At 41.2% G+C, this 18,895-nt stretch overlaps 1 protein-coding gene across 1 annotated transcript in view; it reads right to left on the reverse strand.

Moving 5' to 3' along the window:
* Window positions 1–6,375: 6,375 nt before the first annotated feature.
* The window catches only part of hipk3 (homeodomain interacting protein kinase 3), a 40,755-nt gene continuing 28,235 nt past the window's right edge, over window positions 6,376–18,895 (reverse strand). The window contains exons 5-17 of the mRNA XM_022741655.1: window positions 18,252–18,371; window positions 17,482–17,568; window positions 16,852–17,036; window positions 16,601–16,760; window positions 14,883–15,006; window positions 14,661–14,782; window positions 14,292–14,416; window positions 13,819–13,986; window positions 13,393–13,722; window positions 13,150–13,296; window positions 12,766–13,025; window positions 11,390–11,529; window positions 6,376–10,688 (exon numbers count right to left, since the gene is read on the reverse strand). Of these exons, the coding sequence (XP_022597376.1) occupies window positions 10,218–10,688; window positions 11,390–11,529; window positions 12,766–13,025; window positions 13,150–13,296; window positions 13,393–13,722; window positions 13,819–13,986; window positions 14,292–14,416; window positions 14,661–14,782; window positions 14,883–15,006; window positions 16,601–16,760; window positions 16,852–17,036; window positions 17,482–17,568; window positions 18,252–18,371 (2,439 nt within the window). The 3' untranslated portion in view covers window positions 6,376–10,217. The remainder of the gene's footprint in view (window positions 10,689–11,389; window positions 11,530–12,765; window positions 13,026–13,149; window positions 13,297–13,392; window positions 13,723–13,818; window positions 13,987–14,291; window positions 14,417–14,660; window positions 14,783–14,882; window positions 15,007–16,600; window positions 16,761–16,851; window positions 17,037–17,481; window positions 17,569–18,251; window positions 18,372–18,895) is intronic.

Consider the following 18,895-nt stretch of genomic DNA (forward strand, 5'->3'; position numbering starts at 1 on the left):
CTGACAGACACAGGCTACAGGAGGCCTGGGAGTAAATTGTAGCAAGGATGGATAACATAATGATTACCAGTACAAATATGTTTTAATTATCGGTCATTGCTCTCTTTCTGCCCTTTTAGCATTTTCATTTCTGCCACTTGAGTTCTTACATAACGTTGAATAGAACTCACACAGTCTCCCTGTTGAAACTACTTCATCACATGCAAAAGAAAACAGACGGAGAGCTGGGAATAGACTATAAACAAAAAAAAAAAATCTGTTTTTTTTTTTTTTAAATGAATTCATTTGATATCTATCTGTTCACAAAGACTAATGTTTCTATTGTTCTATTGACTGACGTGACGAAACTCACAGAGGCACAGCTGAAGCTCCTCCTGAGGAGAGACCACCCATCTGACTGTGCAATCACACACCACACACAGGCACATACATCTTAAGCCCTCCTGACATGCTCACCCACAACATAAGTAAATGTGGTTCAATAAATCACTGCAATGAGGTGAAACGAGCGAAATAAACAGAGCAAACAGAAAAATCATGACCGCTATGTGCTCCTGAAAAACTCAGAGCTGATGCAGACAGGTCATCAGACCAAGGGTGAGTCACAGTTGCTGGTTTTTAAAACCAATTCCTGGAAGTTATTTTAACATTAACCATCGTGACAGCCCTGAAAACGCTAATCTAGACAGAGGGAAGGGAAACTGCAAGAAAACACGAGAAGCAAACAGGTAGGCGTGTTATAAACCAGAGGCAAACCACAAATAGCGTCGTGATGTGCAGCTCACTGGGCATTTGATGCACGTTAATAGTCATTTTATGGGTTAAGACCCCAGACCGCATTGCAAATAGGAAATATCTCTGAATCTTACTGTCATGACTCCTTTCAATGAATTCCTAAACAGAAAGTGATGACTGGCAACAGCTCAGGGATAGCGTCTCATACAGCGAGAGGTCTGTGAGGTTAACCCCCGTCAAATCAAGCTGTCAGCACTCAAAAGCAACGGCCGGGTTGTGGTTGTATAGCAATAAACACGGCTGACGTCAGAAGGACCGAATATTCTTTCGCTTAGCTCGCTCTTCTGCGTGTCCTCGAGCTGCTCGCTGAACATCATTTCACCAGCTGTGTTAATAAGAAAGCAATAAACCAGACAAGAGATCCTGCGAGTTAATTAAAGATCAATCTGGCTGCATGAAAAAGCTTCATCGCTGCAGCCAAAATTACTCAGGATACCCACACGGCACTGCACCCTGCACTGTCCTCTACTCTACTGGCTGTTCAGGGGTTTAAGGGGAAAAATGTTATTGCAGGACAAAAATTGGTGTTCCCATAGAAACTACATGTTGTATTTGTTCCACACATTAAGGGAGGAAACTGTGAGTCTGAATATTAGCAGCTCACAACAAATTGAGGATGTTTTTCATGCAGTACACCTTACACACACACACACACACACACACACACACACACACACACACACACACACACACACACACACACACACACACAAACAAACACAGCAGTAGAGCCCAACTGATACTGTTACTGAAATTTATGGGTTTAAAAATTGTCTCGGCCAGTCGTATTTTCTTTTAGCATGGACAAACAATCTTGACACAATACCTTAGATTTTTTTGCCGCGTTAACACGATGTGACAAAGATACGTATGCTGCCCGTTTTCCAATTGAAAAATCAACTTATCAATACTCTCTGATGGACAAACTATGTAACGGTGACAGTAAATTTGAAATTACCTCAATACCTGATATCATACTGATATCAACAACACAGCATGATATGTAATTTTCCTCAACTAAAGGCATATAATAAAGTATTGCCAATCATTAGCAGTGGGCCTTCTGCTCATCATATTTATTCTATGGCTGTATGGCTGAGGTTTGATCTGTAATAGTGTTACTGAATAATTAGGGGTGCAATAGATGTATAGCTCACTGCATAGGTCTGATTGGAATGATACATTTCTTTATGTAAGGTAATAAGAGGCCAGGGATTACTGTGGCACTAAAAACTGAATCAGTGGCCTACTGCCACTCAATGAATGTAACATATTTTGTGTTTCACTGCCCAGTGCACAGTGACCTGAGGAAGAAAAATATCATTTTAATAAACAAATCGAGCAATTCAAATCCAGAGAGTAGTGACGAGAGCTGCTCCTCTCCCCGATTTACTGGATTACATCACATCAAGTTTATGATGAAAAAGATGTGACACAATATGTCACAATGTGACTGTGGGAATACCCAGGATCATTTTTTTTGGAGCTAAGAGTCCATCTTCGATTCTTCAAACCAGTAACACTTCAAAAAGACAGCATGCAGACTATTGTAAACACAGAATCCAGCATTCATTCTCAATAAAACTAGTTCTTCTATCTGCACAAAGGACTACAGCCCAAGTTGACAGTTTCTTGTCCCTTGATTGAATAATAACTGCTTCACAAAGTATATACTGTATAGCTCGGGTGCTGCTGCTGCTGCTGCTGCTGCTGGGCTCATGTGTTTAAGAATGGATGTGCTGACTGTGAGAAGGAGGAGGAGGAGGAGGTGGGAGGAAGGAGGAGGAGACTCCGCTACTGTAGCAGTGCATCAGCAGAGGTGAGACCACAGCCACTACATCACAGTCTGCTGACTGGAGAGGTGGTGATGGAGCTGCTGTTAGAAATACACGCTTGACACTTTGCAAAGAACATCTCCATTTCCAAGTTGAGGTCGCGCATCGAGCTTCAAACCCATCTATAGTGAAGTGCTGTAAATAGTCACATGAGGAAAAAAAAAAACAGGTGATGCAGCCAAATCAGTGCAAATGCAGAGAGTGACAGTCTTTTTGATTCAAGCCTTTTTCTTTCAAGGCTCAAGGGCAGCTATGTCGGCCAACCTTATCCCCAGCTGCCTCGCATGCCGCCAGAGACAGACAAACCTACAATGGGCTACAGTATGTGTGTCATTAGTGCTGACCCAGATGCTCTGAAACACTGACTGTCCTGTGACTGCACTGCATTCCCAGAATAACTCCCCTACAGCTCATTACACACAATAATAACGTTTAATAACCCCTGTCATGGAAATACAACCCAAATTAATTGCCAAATTGCAGGACAAACAAAAAGGAAAAGGGAATTGAAGTTGAGATGAGAGACAAAGATAGATACGTGTACTTTATTGATCCCAAATTGTTGAAAGTTGAGGTTTAAATGGCTCATAATGAATCCAGCTGCAGAGGAGAAGCAGAGATTCTGTGCAGTGCAACCTGATCTGTGAGACAAAAAAGAGTTGACTTGCTTCAGGCTCAGGTGCAAAGATTAGTAGGTGAGAGAGAGAGAGAGAGAGAGAGAGAGAGAGAGAGAGAGAGAGAGTTACATCACATACAAGCAAACCCTGTGCAGTCCAGCAGCAACACCATCCCTCCTACAACATATCATGTCAGCGCTGGTCAGTGAGGGAATTAATCCTCAGTAATATCTGTTAGGACATACACTCTGCCTGCGCAAATTGCAATGCAAAACCAGCCGTGTGCACACATGTAGAGAGCTTATAGGTGATTCCTGTGCTGATGGACCACAGACAGCACAGTTTTTCCCTCACTAAAAAATGATTCAATAAGATATTAAGCCGACCACCGCTTCATCCATGCAGCATGTGAATCATGCACCCAGCAGCAATAAATGTGTGGATTAGCAAAACGCTGCCAGTGTGAAACAAAAGATCTCCCCCTTTTTTTCCACCCAACGCGTTCCTATTTTACTATTTACAATAGATGCCAGTCGTAGGCTACACTGTAGGTGTGACAGAGGTTAATGCAACAAATCAGCAAGTGTTTCAGATGCAGGCTACAGCAGCTCGGCGGTGTGCTTACCCTCTGCGGCCAAAGCGCACCGGACAAGAAGTGAAAGCATTCCCACAGACAGCAGGCAGTTTGCAAGCATCCCCGCTGCTCCGGCTCGCCACCCGCTCCTCAAACATCTCCCCTCTTCTCCGGCATCCGTCCTTTGCGGCGAGCACCCACCGGGGTCCGCTCCGCCGGCTCCCACCACTTTGGGGTGACCTGTCCGCCCACTCCTCAAACCGGGAGCCATATCCAGTGGATAAGTTGCTGAAGTTTCGGTCGTAAATAATACATTGGATCAATCCCTCGTGTGTGAGCGGAGAAAACACAACGCGTCCCGCGGTCTCGTCGTGTGTCCAGGGCTGGATGTTGAGGGGGGAGTGAGGGGGGGTGGGGGTTGCTGGGGGTGGGGGGGGAGCGGCAGTGAAGGGAAATTAAGAAATGCGCCCTATCGCTCCGCTCAGTTCGGTCCACCCATCATCACCGTACGTGTGTGGCGCAGGGCGACGCGCACACTTTTGCCAAAGCTTTGACATTTAGCTGTTGGTGGTAAACTGCCTCAGTCAACACCTGCCCCAGATGGATGGCAGACATTTAGACGAGCTCAGGTGACGTTTCAGTGACAAATGTAAGGATATACTGCTGCTAGTGGATGTTAAAAAAAGAAAAGAAAAAAAAAAGAAAACTGAAAGTCTTCCACCTCCCCTGGTCAATGTGAGCAATGCTGTTAATTGTCGGGAGAAAGTCAAAGCTGAGCGAGTGTGCAGGACGACCTCTGCTGGGTGTACAAGACATAACTGTATGGGAAGCAGATGAATTTTTCATAGACTTACCAGCCTTGTTCACTGACGCATTGTGAATTAATATTCAGAGGGGCATACGACTGTACAGCACGTTACCTCTACTAACAGGTATGTAGTGTCTATCCTGAGGGTTACAGTAATTACTACCGGAATATTCAATTGTGTGGATACAACTGTAATGTGTTGTACCTCGAAATCTCCACAAGATGTCACCCCAGACCCAGAAAATCACCGAGATGTGGGTTCACTTTGCAGATGGGGAGATTGAGACCCCCACTTTTACCATGTCAAAGGACCCCAAAGTGATGTTCACAGCCAGGCACACCCCCATTTAACTAAACCAAGATTTTATCATAGATAACCTCATTTGAAAATAATCTTGAAAATAATAATAATTATTTAGTAATCGTAATAATAATTTTACAGGAAGCCAGGGGGAATAGTCAACTGCTAACCCATATCATCCATTTGAGAAAAACAATCTCACCTCAAGGTCCACGGAGTTTTGCCGAGTCGTCATGCATATTGAAGATGTTCAAATTTCCATTTTTCTTGTCATGCTTGGAGCTGAAACACAGCCAATAAATCAACTGACAAGCAATCAATCCACAATTTTGTTAATTGATTTAAAATTTAAATGACTCAAGATGCACTGCAGTGTTTTTTGTTTGTTTTTGCACAATTGTTTTAATTATTAGAAATTAGAAATTAGATCTAATCTAGAAAACCAGAAATTTTTACCATTTTCTGCCATTTTAGACACTGAAAGATTAATCAAAAATTAACAGATTAAGCCAATGTGTCCCTTAATAGATTGTGAATATTTTTGACTCTTATGTGTATGTTTATGACCAAATAAAGTCAAACCAATAATGAAAATAATCATGACTTGCAGAGTTTCTCATGTTACTAAGAGATTGTTACTACATAGATGTTTCAGTCACTAGAGAATGAAGTGTACAAACTGCAATATTATCAGCAACAACAGGGGCAAGAAAAAGAAAAGAAAGGCGCCTGCATGAATGTGAGGGATGGAAGAGACCCAGTCAGAAAAAGCTGCATCAATAGATTTTTTTTTTAATTCAAAGTGAATCTTAACAATAATACACCATAAAGTCTTATTTTGACACTCACCAAAAGAGTCACCTGGAAAACCCGCTTAATGTGACAAAGTAGAGAAGGCTTGGTCACACCTAAATCACTGAGAACTAGAGAGGAAACACTATCGCAAACTGTAAAGAGACATCACATCCATAGAGTTAGTTTTCCCAGTCCTCATACTGTAAATATTGCACAGTGCAATTGCTACATGGCAAACTAGTGTAGCATAAAATTTAAAAAAAAAAAAAAAAAAAAAGCAAATGAAACAAAAATGAAAAAAAAACAAAGCCACAAAAAATCTACAGGTATTAAAACAGTAACAGTTCAGATTTCATAATCAAGTCTATTTGATGAGCAATCTAAACAGATGATTCCATAACTTGCAGTGTGAATTAACTCTGTAATTGATAGATGACCAGAAAACTGAAAATAAGAGCTTGAGTAAAACAAACCTCATCAAATCAAATCAAAGAGTAACACAGTAGCACATTGAGACTAATACAGACCCTGAATTAACATCTCTAAAAGGATAATATCGCAGCAAAGGATTTTTTTTTTCTGATATCAAAGTCATAACTTGAATAGTAATAATTTTACAAATGATTTTATCTGTTAAATGTTACATGAATCCTCAAAAAAAAAAAAAAAGAAAAAAAAAAAGTTATCCATAAACCAAAGTGTCAATTGTGTGAAAAATTAAAAACAGTTCTAAGATTTCTCTCCTCTTGCATCCATTCTTTTCCTAAACAAGTACTGGAGAGTTTATGCAGGCGCATTGCTGGTGAATACCTTTGGAGGAATCAAAACACAGATTACATTTCACATGCTTAGTATAGGGGAACTATTTCAAGCACTAATCTGCCAAGTTCATGCCTTGTCGTCATAAGCTTTCTTTCCCAAAATGATACTTGAGTATGATCAGTAAAGCATACAGGTAAGAAAAAAGCTATCAAAAAACATACAACCATATCAATGTCAGTGTTTAAATGTGGAGTATTGCACTCATGACTGACTGACTGCAGAGAAACCACAATAATCTCCTTGACAGAGCCGCTTCCATCCAGAACACATAATAAACATCCAGAAAGACTATTCCTGGACATACAGCACGGCTCCCCGGATTTTAAAAAGCCAGTGTTGTCAACCGTGCTCTGGTTACTCCCGCTCAGCCTTAACTTGCACGATGGAAAAGCTGCTCTGAGCAGACAGCTTCTAGGCAGACAAAGTGAAGCAACTTAGGTGTACATGCAAGGTCATGTAAAGCATGGAGATTATCTAAGAACACTTGGTGGTGCAATGACCGCACAATGTAAAGTATTGCATCTGCTGTTCAGCCAGAGTGACTATCCAAACATCGTTGAGTGTCATATCATTCAAAGAGTACATGTGTTTTATGTGTGTTTTATTGGTGTGTTATCACAGAGAGACTTTGGTGACGGTTATCTGTAACAAGAGGAGAACCACCACCGTGTACATGTCACTCTGTTGTGTCGTGTCTACAAGCTGATCAGAGGAGTACAAGTCCCTGGAATGACATTGTGATGAAGTCCTATTTTGTGTGTGTTTTGTGTGTGTGTGTGTGTGTGTGTGTGTGTGTGTGTGTGTGTGTGTGTTTTTTTTTTTAATTCTTAGTCTAGAGAGGCCGTTAAAGAACTGTCTACATGGTAACGGACTGTAATTGGACTCTATGCCTTCCTCCTCAAATAAGTGGTGAGGAATCACCATCTCGAATTCTCACTTTCTGAATCTCAAGGCACATACACAGTGCTGCTCACACTGTCTCAATTTCAGTAAGGAACAAGACAATGGCCACAGTTTTGCATTGACAAAACATTATTTTGATATGAGACACTCATAAAGGGGAGAGCGATCCGAACACAAGGCAGTTTAGAATAACAAATTGTGAAACTGATATTCTAGCCAGATATAACATTGAACAGATAAAAAAGTTGCAATAAATATTTGTTTAAATCAATTTAACAGTAAAACAAGTTGTAAAATGTTATTTCTGAACAGAAACATTGGGCTAAGTTTATTTTTGGACACACAGTCTAATCACCCAAACCCTTACAAGCCTAACTACCTGTATGAGTGCTTAGTGGCGAGTGTGTTTGTGTGTGACTGGTGAAAACATTACAGAAGCTTTTCAACAAACAATGGATTTTTTTTCTGGCATCTCACAGTGCTCCTGTAACACACTTAAGAGAACTGGTAGTATATTGTATACATACAATGAAAAAGTTAAATCAATCCTGCAAGCTACAGCTTTAGATGTGTACAAAACGTCAATATGAAAACATACAAAAAATTAAGTTACATCGATACATCATTTATATGCAGTGATGAGCCCAAAAGGTTAATAAGGATAAAATACTGATGCAAAAACACACACCCCGAGAAACAACAAATGCAACTAATATTCATCATCAGCAATACAGTAGTTACAATGACACTCCAAATATGAACGCAAAACACAAAAATCAAAACCACTTCTATTTCAGATAATTAGGGACCTATACAAAAATAGCAACGCTAGGTTTAAACTCAGAGAAATCACCTAATTTCACAGCTATTGAAGTGGCAATCATCATATAGCAGCTTATCTATGATACATTCAAGACAGAAATGATACGACTTATTAATTGCCCAATAAGCTAGACAAAACCTCGGCCGTTTTTAAATACAATTTTTTTTTTGTTTGTTTGTTTTAATTTAACCCCATTCTACAACTACAGTATAACTGAGGTCTATGCAAACAGAATAGCTACCTTGCTCAGGAAATGAATTACAGTCTTTGGTGCTGCACAAGCAACTTCATTTGAAAATTAAAGACAAAAAAATAACACATATAACTAGTAAAATGAACAGAAAAAATGCACACACAGCATATCTACATATATATATAGACTGGTGCTTCCATCATATATATATATGTATATATCCTCCCTGACGGAATGTATAAAATAAGCAGTTGACACCGATAAGCCTTAAGCCTTTAACAAATGGTATAATGTAAAGGGAAAAAGTTAACTTTGTCACACATGCATAAATGAGAGAATTGCACACAATTAACTCACACCTTATCAAGCATCTGTACTAAATAGTCTAGCTCTATAATATATGTCCATATATGTGTGTATATCAAATACTGCATGGTTTGCTCAGGCTTAGAAGATTCCATACCGTTAATTTGCATTTTTTCCTTACCTAATCAAAGCCATGCCCACCACACTTCTAAATATCTAAGAAACAAAGTGAAAACACTCAAAATGAAAATACAAAGACGAAAAAGAAAAATAATCAACGACTATTTAGATTGTATTGCAGTTTCATCAAACAGTACAAATACTGTTAGTAATAAGAGTTTCACTAAATAGAAAGTGATTATCAAATATTAAGCAATACTCAGTACTTGCACTTTGTACACTAGTTCATTCGGGATAGGGAGAACGAAAAAAAAAACAAAAAAAAACAAACATTTTAATGAAACAGCAAGCATTCGCAACAGCAAAGCATGCTGTTCTTCTTGAAAGAACAGAAAGGTTACTCACTACACACTGAAATATACACCGACTCCAAAAAATAAGCACCGCTATCCGCGATACATCACATCCATGCAGGCTATGCATGGACATATACACATGTGCATATATATATACTCACACATAGGATGCATCGACTGATTGGAATTTCAAGTGCTGCAGTCCAGTACATTAATATTCATGTATATAGTCATATATAAGTAGTAACATTAACAACCTCAAATATGTAAGGCACTATGGCTAGGGACAGTTATACAATGCAGCGAGTCTTGTGACACAAACAATAAGAGCAACGTCTATGCATCTTTCCGTTTACATTTTTGCTCATGCAAGACCACATGCAGCGTGAGGAACAACCCTATTTAAATCGGTTAATTGACTTGACATTGCTAACACCAAAAGACACCGAAAAGGTACAAATACTTCAAACGCAGTACAACATACACTGTGGACAACATGTGCATCTGTCAATCTAGAGCTAGAGACTGGGATGGCTTTACAAATATGGATGTGTCTTGCACACGCAAGAAGGCAATATAGAAAAATAGCTGGGATCAGGGGTGCAAAGTCTAACTATTCAACACCACCCCAATTATTTACCTGTTTTGAGGAGTATTCGTAGAAGATCCAATGCAAAGATATATCAAATGTGCAAAACACATTAAGTGTGAGTTTAACTACCCATTCATTCTTTCATTCAATCATTCATACATTATTTCCTTCTTAATTTTTGCCCTAATCAAACCATTGGAACTCTTATTTTAAAGCTTGAAGTTCAATTACACCCAAGTCTACATGATTCAAAAAATAGCTTGCTTTCTCTGTGGTTGTGCCATGGTTTTGGAAATGAAAACCATGTTGGTTTAAGATAGAATTCGCCCTGCTAACTTAGCCCTCAGGTGGTATGAAGGGTACCTGGGCAACCATGCTCAGATATAAGGGTACTGGTTTATTTTGGTAGGGCTGAGAGGGAAACTGGCGTAGGCGGGCGAGGCAATGTAGGAGTGCGGGGGAAAGAGGGGCTTGAATTGGCCCTGGGGGTGCAAGGTGGGGGAGGGCAGCAGTCGGGGGTTGATGCCCACTGTGACCTGATGCACGATGCCTGCCGGGTGGGAGATGCTGTAGGTGGGCTGGAGGACGGGGCGAGAGGCTCCAGGGGAAGCCAGGAGGTGGGCCACGGGTGCAGCGGTGACCAGAGGACCAGATGGGGGATAGGACAGTAAGGTGGGCTGGGAGTGCGGGTGGCCCCCAAGGTGGGGGTGGGGGCCCGTAGTGTGATTTGGGCTGCTGTGGGACAGGGTAAATGTGTGCCCATGCATGGTGGGAGGGATATAGGCTTGTGGTCTCCGGTGGGCAAAGTTGCCGTTCCATTCCTGATGGCAGGAACCGAAATGCTGCACCTAAAGGAGAGAAGAAGAATCTGACTGATCAGACTCAACCTTTGCATCAACACCAGAGTTAAACTTTACGAGCCACTAGATGCTGCTGTTTTCCATGTTTTTGCATGTCTATGTTGTGTCTCTAATCAGTCGGTAACAATCCTCATCCACCTCATCTTATATTTGCATGTATAACATTACAATATTCTATTCATTTGCATTGTGTTACTGGTACCAGTTTTACAGTAAAACACCTTCACCCTTGAACACAGTTGGAAATGTTTACCCACTGGGTAATTGTGAGCGTAGCTGCTAGATTTGTAAGCAACAAATGTGATGAATTAAGTTCCATTTACAGGGAAGTGTGCTCTTGGATGCTGCTCTGCTTGGACTTTGTGCTATAATTTACCAACTTCTTCACACTCCAGAAAAAAGGCACAGATGCAGGATACAATGACTTAACATGACCGTGTTTAAAATGTGACTTCTCACAAGCAGGGCCAATTGTGTTCAGTGAGTCACCCCATTCAAACCAGCATAACCTCTCTGCCAGTGACTAGACCTAGGTCGTGCATTAGGGGTAGAGTGCTTTTATCCCTACAATCTGTTTTCTTATGATGATCAAATATATATTTTTCCATCTTTAACTATCACAAAGTCTCTCCAGCCATACAAATGTTTTTATATATACACATTTGTAATTGTGTACTAAATGTGCTCACCTGCCCAAAGCCTATAGGCTGCGGTTGCTGGGGCTGGAATGCAGGGGTGATCTTCTGCGGCCTGTTGAGGAGGGGAGTGGAGTGGTGATGCTGTCGCCCAGGAATGCCTCGCCCTTTGGACGGGCATGAAGACTCTAAGACTGAGGTAGGAGATCACGTAAAGAGTGGCAAACAGAGAGATAGATAGAGATGGAGATGACATGTCAATGCAGACAATTTAGTGTCCAACTTCAACCACATTATAAATAACAGCCATAAACAGATGCAACCGGAGATCGGATCCAACCACAACCGCAGAAATGGCAACATTTGTGGCAGGAGGCTTTGCAGGCTTGTCAGTGACTTCAGCTGTGTTTGATCAGTCCCAAACCTTTAAACATAGTGGCATCTGTCCTCCGAATATGATCCAGATGATTATAAATAGAAATGTTTGGAAGATCTGGGAGGGGTTTGTAACTAAGCTTGTTCATAGAGCTTATAGTGGGGTCAGACCATCAGCTATAAATACACCCACTAGGACTAGAATGGCAAGCTGTGCCCTTTTATACAAGGTTTTAGATGCAATAGTTTCAGGGTTGGGGAGGGAGATGCCTTTGACATGAAAGGTGATATGACTATGATTTTTCTCAAAGGATTTTACTTCACTTTAAAAGACCTATAAATAGGGAAGTCTTACATGACGATGTTGCTGTAAAAGACAGCAATGTGCCACTGACCACACCTGTTATAAAGCCTACATACAGCATGCATAACTCCATTTTAACACCTGAAAGAAACATTCAAACATTTATTTGTCTACGATATCCAGAAAATGTTTGAAATTTTCTGACGGACATCTGTGTTTTGAATATTTTATTCAAGGCATTAAACATTTTGGGGCAATTACGCATGTCTTATGTAGCTTTACGAAGTGCACATCCACACACATACAGGGGCTCTCAGAGTCAGTCTGGAGCCAGAGTAAGGAGTGTTGACAGCAAACAAATATCCACTCCAGAGATCAGAGCAGATATGTCAGGGCAGGTCACCCATAATCACCTGTGAGAACCTCTGTGGCCTACTAAGACAGTGTAATCCCAGGCCATGTGACCTGTGGAGCAGACAGCAGCAGTGGTGACTGGATCTTTGAGCTAGCATGACCTACTCATGCACTCACTAGTCTTCTGAGTGGATAACACCATCAGATCAGACACATAGCAACTGAGAAAAGGTGTCATCTGCTTTATTCATACAACCATAGAGGTTTGATGGAATCTAGGTCTAATACTCTGCTGGCCACTGTCACTTCCAACTATTCTTAAACATATAACAAAGCTATAGGCCTAATGTCAACTCTAGTCAGTCTTAAATAAGGAACACAATAAATGCAGTTTTACCTGTGTTGCCAGGTGTTTCACTGACGGCAGGGTTGTTGATGTTGTTCTGCACCCTCATTGGTGGCACCACAACAGTACGAACTGTTGGCTTGCCAGGTTCAGTCTCCGGAGCAACGCATGCAACACGGGGCTCACAGTTCTGGTTGCTGTCAGCGATGTAGCGTCTCTCTGTGAAGGGACTGTTGCTATGGCCGGAGGCGTCTGAAGCAGGCGAGCTGTCCACTGTGTCACAACCACTCTCCTGTTCGTCGTCTGACATACTGCAAGAGGGCAACCAGTGAGGAGGGAAGTTACAGATCTCTTTTTGTTGTGGTGTAGCCACTAATGTAGAACCAAGCAACACATTTGCAGGAGCCACGTTTGAATCAACTGCATTAACCATACCTGTTGGGGTGTTTACAGGGTGAGGTGCTGGACTGGGCTGAGGCTGAAGAGCTGGTGCTGAGCGTGCTGTCTGGACTGCTGAGGGAACAGACTCTCTCCATGCTGACAGTGCTCTGACACGCCTCACAATCTGCACTACCCTTACATCTTCAAGCGGAAAGACAGAAAAATAAAAGCAACCGATTAGATGTTGGTATTTTAGAACCAAGTTAGAAATATGATTTGTAGAACATTAGTACTCACTCCCCCATCGTGTGTCTTTGTGCGCTCTCCTCCTCATCGCTGCTGATACTGATGACACTAACAGTTGGGCTGGCTAGGTCAGAGATCACCATGGCCTGCCGCTGCTCCTGTGAAACTGAAAGCTCCTCACAGTCTGGCTCCACTTTACAGCAGTTCACCTCATCATCCTCCTCCACGTGCCCTGTTCGTTGCTCCCCTCCAGCAGCGTGCCCTACCTCCGGGCATCTGGCTTTCTCCTCTGCTACCTCCACATTCTTTGCTGTATCAGCCATCTTTGGGGACTGGCATGCTAAATTTTGGATGTTCGTGTTTTGGGAGAAGTTGCTGCCCCTACAGAAGAAAATGTAGCACATTCAGAAAGGGGAAACACCTTTTAGGGCATATATGTGTGTCTTAACGGCATAGGGCAAAGCTCATGTATCATACCTGTTCACACAAGGCTTGGCTCTCTTGTTGGCAGTTGGCTGCGGCCACACCACATGTGCAATGCCTATGTTGATTGGCTGGTGGGTGGACATTGTCATTTGGTTGGTTAAGAATGGCTGAGGGTGTGCAATCATGGAGCTGTAATGGTTACCATGGGGACGCACTTTCCTGCATTAAGAAAACAGAACATTTCAAATTGAGCCAAAAGCCTTTAGCACCATTACTGACAAAATGGTCTCAGTCACTGGTCCCAAAGGACATGTATGAGTCATCGATCATTAACATTCAGGGGAGCAAGCACGCTGTATGCTGTATCAGAGCAGTACAACCATTCCCCAGGGTGGGCATAGCAAAGGTAGTAAAGCACTAATAAATAGTGTTTTATAAAATACTATATATTTAAACTATGAAGATACATATCATGACAGAACATTGTGCTGTAACCTCCTGAAAGAAACAAACAAATTGCTTACCCCCAGTCACCCAATCTCTGTGAGCCCGCCACAGTGTCAGATGCCAAAGTGGTTGGTGGTGGGGGCACTGATGTCACCTGCTGCCAAGTGGGCACCAAGATCTGCTGTGCACGGTTGGACCAGGCCTGTTGGGAGAAGAAAAGTAGTTAGATCTAATAACTGTCCCCTCAGAGATGCTTTCATCAGCTTCCATATCAAAATCAAATATGAACTTCATTAACACACATGCACACACATACAGAGTCTTTCTGTCAGTGTTTTCTTTTGTCATCCCAAGTGAGAAAAAATAAAAATCAAATCATAAATGAGTATTAAACAATACTCTCTGACCTCTACTGCCATCATACATATCCTTGCTAACCCCCTTACCTGTGTGATGACTCCAGGTCTGATTTGTATGGGCTGGATGGGGGGTGCTTGAGTGACCAGAGGCACAGAAGCCTCCATTCGAACAGAGTAGCCTGCTGGTTTAGCTGTGTTGGTGGGGATTCCTGCAGGGACAATGGACAGGAAAATATTTTACTTCAAGATATTTAGTCCGACCACCAGAAAGAATAATAAACAAGAGAAATAAAGATTTACACATCCTACCTTGAATGGTTGGGGGACATAGAATGAGTGCCTGCTGAAACGAATCGTTGCATCCAAACTGACCACTTCCTGTCTGCAGTGTTATCCCAGGGTGCATCACTGAGGGGGCTGATGGGGCTAACCCCTGAAAAATGACAAAGGGATATGACTGGACTATTCTGAGGTGTTCAATTGATCAACAATAAATTTAAAGAGCCAGTAGATGGCGACATTTATGTCAAGAACAGTCCGTTTTTCAGCCAGACAGAGCCCAAGAATCTGTCTTGTACTGAGAGATTAGTGGGTTCATCTAATTGAAGACATAACGCTGGCCTCTCATCCGAAAGATGGTGGCTCATTTGGCTCATCTGTGGATCACCATTGTAGCCTTTAACACATGGCTGATCAACTCCATAGGAAGTTCAAGGCACTGAATCAAAACGTATTGAAGGCCCACTTTCTTACTAACCAGCTCCCTTAAAAATGGAGTCACTATGATTAGAAGGATTTCAACAGGCCAAGGAAATTATTGAATGTATATTGATCACTATTTTCATCTCATTAAAGTGCTGCTTTTAAACTGTTGATATTGCATAGGATTAGACACCCTTTTAAATTAATACACAAATCTTGGGCTGATAAGTGTCTTTATGAGACCAATTTATCCAGGCTCACTAGGATTAGATGTTTTTTTAAAAGCTGAATAACTAAAAAGTTTGTCAAAGGCTATGTCCACACTACTACAGTTCAACTTACTCTTTGAGACAGGCCTAAGGAATAAACAAAGAACAGTTAAGCATGTGCCTCTGCTTCACCACTCACGCTGCTCTCGTGCCTGGCTATAATCACATTTATTGAATAACGAGAACTAGGCCTATATTGTTCTGCTACAGCTCCTGCATGTAGCCCAGCCCCCATACACATGATAGTAAACACAAAGCAGCCTTTCACAGGATAATACTAAAATCGCTGCAATGTTTTCCTCTGAAATCCCCCTGAACAAGAAAGATTTACCATTTACTATACTGCTCAATGGAAACAGAAATGATAGCTGTTTTATTGTGCAAGCATGTGCGTTCTTTCATAAGGTTTCAATTCTGAATAGGAATGAGAGAGCCTTCTGATATTATCCTTACATTTGTACTGATGGAAAGCATATGTAGTCACCATTGCATTGTATTAAAAGTAATGTGTCACAATTGGTCATCTTTTCATGTTTCATGCTCGGTATGGTGGCTTTTGAATAGACCAAGATGTTTTGCATTATAAAGATCTAATGCCAAAAAAGGGTCAGTTCCTTTTTTCTCCTCGGCAACAACTCTGATTTGCACTGTTGCCATGACCTCAGAAACATGACGTGATTTTGTTGCCATGACAGCAGTGCTAAGACGCAATAAGACAAGTCAGCATACACGAAAGCAATAAAGGCAAGGAAATTGTCTACATGATCAGCCTTCACAGGAGCAGATGAACTGAACAACACACTGCATGTCAATAACCTACACCATCTGTGATTATTCCATCATTCAGATATTCTGATATTTTTTTTCAATTTCCAGTTCAGGAAACAGAAAAATAAACGATGTAAAAATATATTTTTTGTTAGTTTGTTGGTTCCTTTGTTTTAAAATGGTTTAATTTCCCTGAGTTGATGATTATTGTGTGTAACTGTCATAAAACTCCCAGTGCACATTGATGGAAATGGCAATGATGATGTAAACACATCCTGAACAACTTACTTGAGCATGGACACCGGTCATCTTGCTGAAGGGATGGTTGATTGAGGCAGCAGCGGTTGTGGTCACAGGTCTGACAAAAGGACCTTTATTTCTGTTGGCCGCCTCATATGCACTGGGACGAGTCCAGCAAACATCCATGATGTGGAAACATGACTTAACACTATGAGCAGAAGAGACACATGGAGAGTTCAAGCCATGGAGGAAGGTCAAAATGACAAAATGTCGGAAAATCTGAGGCAAAGCAGACTCACTGGTTGCTATGGGGAAAGTCGAGCAGGTGTTGCATCGTCACAAAGGGGTGGCTGAGAGCTTCGGCAGGGGCGATCCTCTCCTCTGCATCAATCAACAACATCTTCTTCAGCAGGCCCACAAACTCCCGGCGGTCTGCCTTCTCCGCTAGCAAGTCACTACCTTCCAGATTCATCACCAAGTTCACCTGCAATACAATCATTTTACAGTTAAAACGTCTTGTCAAAATACCTGTTACAAAACAGTGTATGAATATCAAATGATTATTCTGAAACTTCCTAAGAATGATAAACCATTATTCATTATGAATAATGAATTCACAAGAATCTCCTCTGACTTACAAAAGTAAAGACCTTAGCAAGCATTGATGGCTGCCAGGGGAATTTCCACCTGTGGTATGTTTTTACAGAGAATAGTGAGTGAAACCTCAAACATCGTTTTTTTAATTTAGGTTTAGCATTTACCTGAAGGGAAGTTAAGCTTACAAGCACCCTATTCTTTCCCACTCAGATGTATATGTTCTTTTCTGTTCATACAGACTTCTTCCAGTAAAAACCTAGTAACCTACATCCTCTGAACTTTGATGTTGAACTTCCTGTTAAATACATTGTGGTCCAAGAAGTTGAACATACATGCGCTATGTCATCCAAACAGCTGAAGATGTACTTCCTTGCTTCCTTTGATTTCATTCCCGTCTCCGTCTCGTGCTCATCTGTTGACTACAGAAAAAAAGTGTTCAGTGAGGACACAAGAATTGAATTCAGTAAAGCAGTTGCCAGGTTGTTATGATTTTAATAGTTTAGGTTCATATAAACAAGTTCATTCACGTAGGAAACAGAGAAACTCATGCTCACTCACGCAGCCCTTTGCATTCTTTTATTGCAGGGCAATGTCTGTCGAAAGTGCTTTTAGTCCTGTGAATGTTTCAGTTTGTTTCAGGAAAGACATCAATGCTTCTTTATTAGGAACTGCAGTCTTTGTTTGACCTATGATTTTAATGTTTCAGTGAAGCAAAAAAGGGTGGAGTTTAGTTGTTCTGAATTAGTGGTAGTAAGCCAGTTTTTTTGCTGGACTGCGGTCCAGCCAAAAATTCTAAATCACTAGATTTAGAAACTTTTCAAACAAGACTAGGTATACACTTAGTATATGGCTGAACCATGTATGGATGCCAACCGTGGGCTTAGGGCTACACTTCCTGTTACAGGCAGTCACCTAGCCACCCTGGTTTCCCAGCTGCTCAAAGAAAGCAGGAAAGTAAATGTAAATATGATACAATGATGTCAGCTTTTTACAGCGGTTCCACAACAGTTTTCAACTACATCCTCAATTTCACACATTGACAATTCCAGCCATATACTAGGTTTTCACCTGATCTTGCTTTAAGTGTGTAAATACTGCTCACCTTTAGTCTCCATGCTGCATAAGGTGAGTCAGACTCTCTGCAAAAGAACCGTGCCGTCTTTGTCCCCGCATTTAATAAATGTTCTCCTGGCAAACCTTGTGTCTGAGAAATGTAGCGAATCTGTTGGACATAAGGAGGGAAGAGAAGGAGAAAAGAGAACATGAGGAGAAGAAGAAATACAACTAAATAGCTCATAAAAAAACTGCTAATAGCTACAGAAAAAGGCAATTCTCACTGGTTTAACGGTATAATACATAAAATTTCTATATTACTACTTTATATCAAATGAAAAACATTTATCTTAATTTCAAAATGTCATTTCAAAAACAAATGCTGTTTTTTTTTTCCACCGTTATTGGTAATTTCTTCATCACTGCAGCACTTTATTTTAACACACTCTTCTGTACTGATGGTAATTTACAAAGTCATTCACAGTGACATTACTCCCCCAGGTCCCTCAGCGTTAAAGTTACTGTGTGGAGATGTGTGCATGTACAGAGTAAGGACCGCTACAGACACCTTAAAGATGTCACATTCCTGACAAACGGCTAGACTCAAGACCTTATACTGAGTGTAGCTCGTGTTTATGATCTCTGAGAGGTGTCAGGGTCTTTTCATGTAAACCCAGATAACAACGTTCCTAT

This window comes from Seriola dumerili, unplaced genomic scaffold, assembly GCF_002260705.1.
Source record: "Seriola dumerili isolate Sdu_G_001 unplaced genomic scaffold, Sdu_1.0 BDQW01000003.1, whole genome shotgun sequence".
Taxonomy (NCBI): Eukaryota; Metazoa; Chordata; class Actinopteri; order Carangiformes; family Carangidae; genus Seriola; species Seriola dumerili.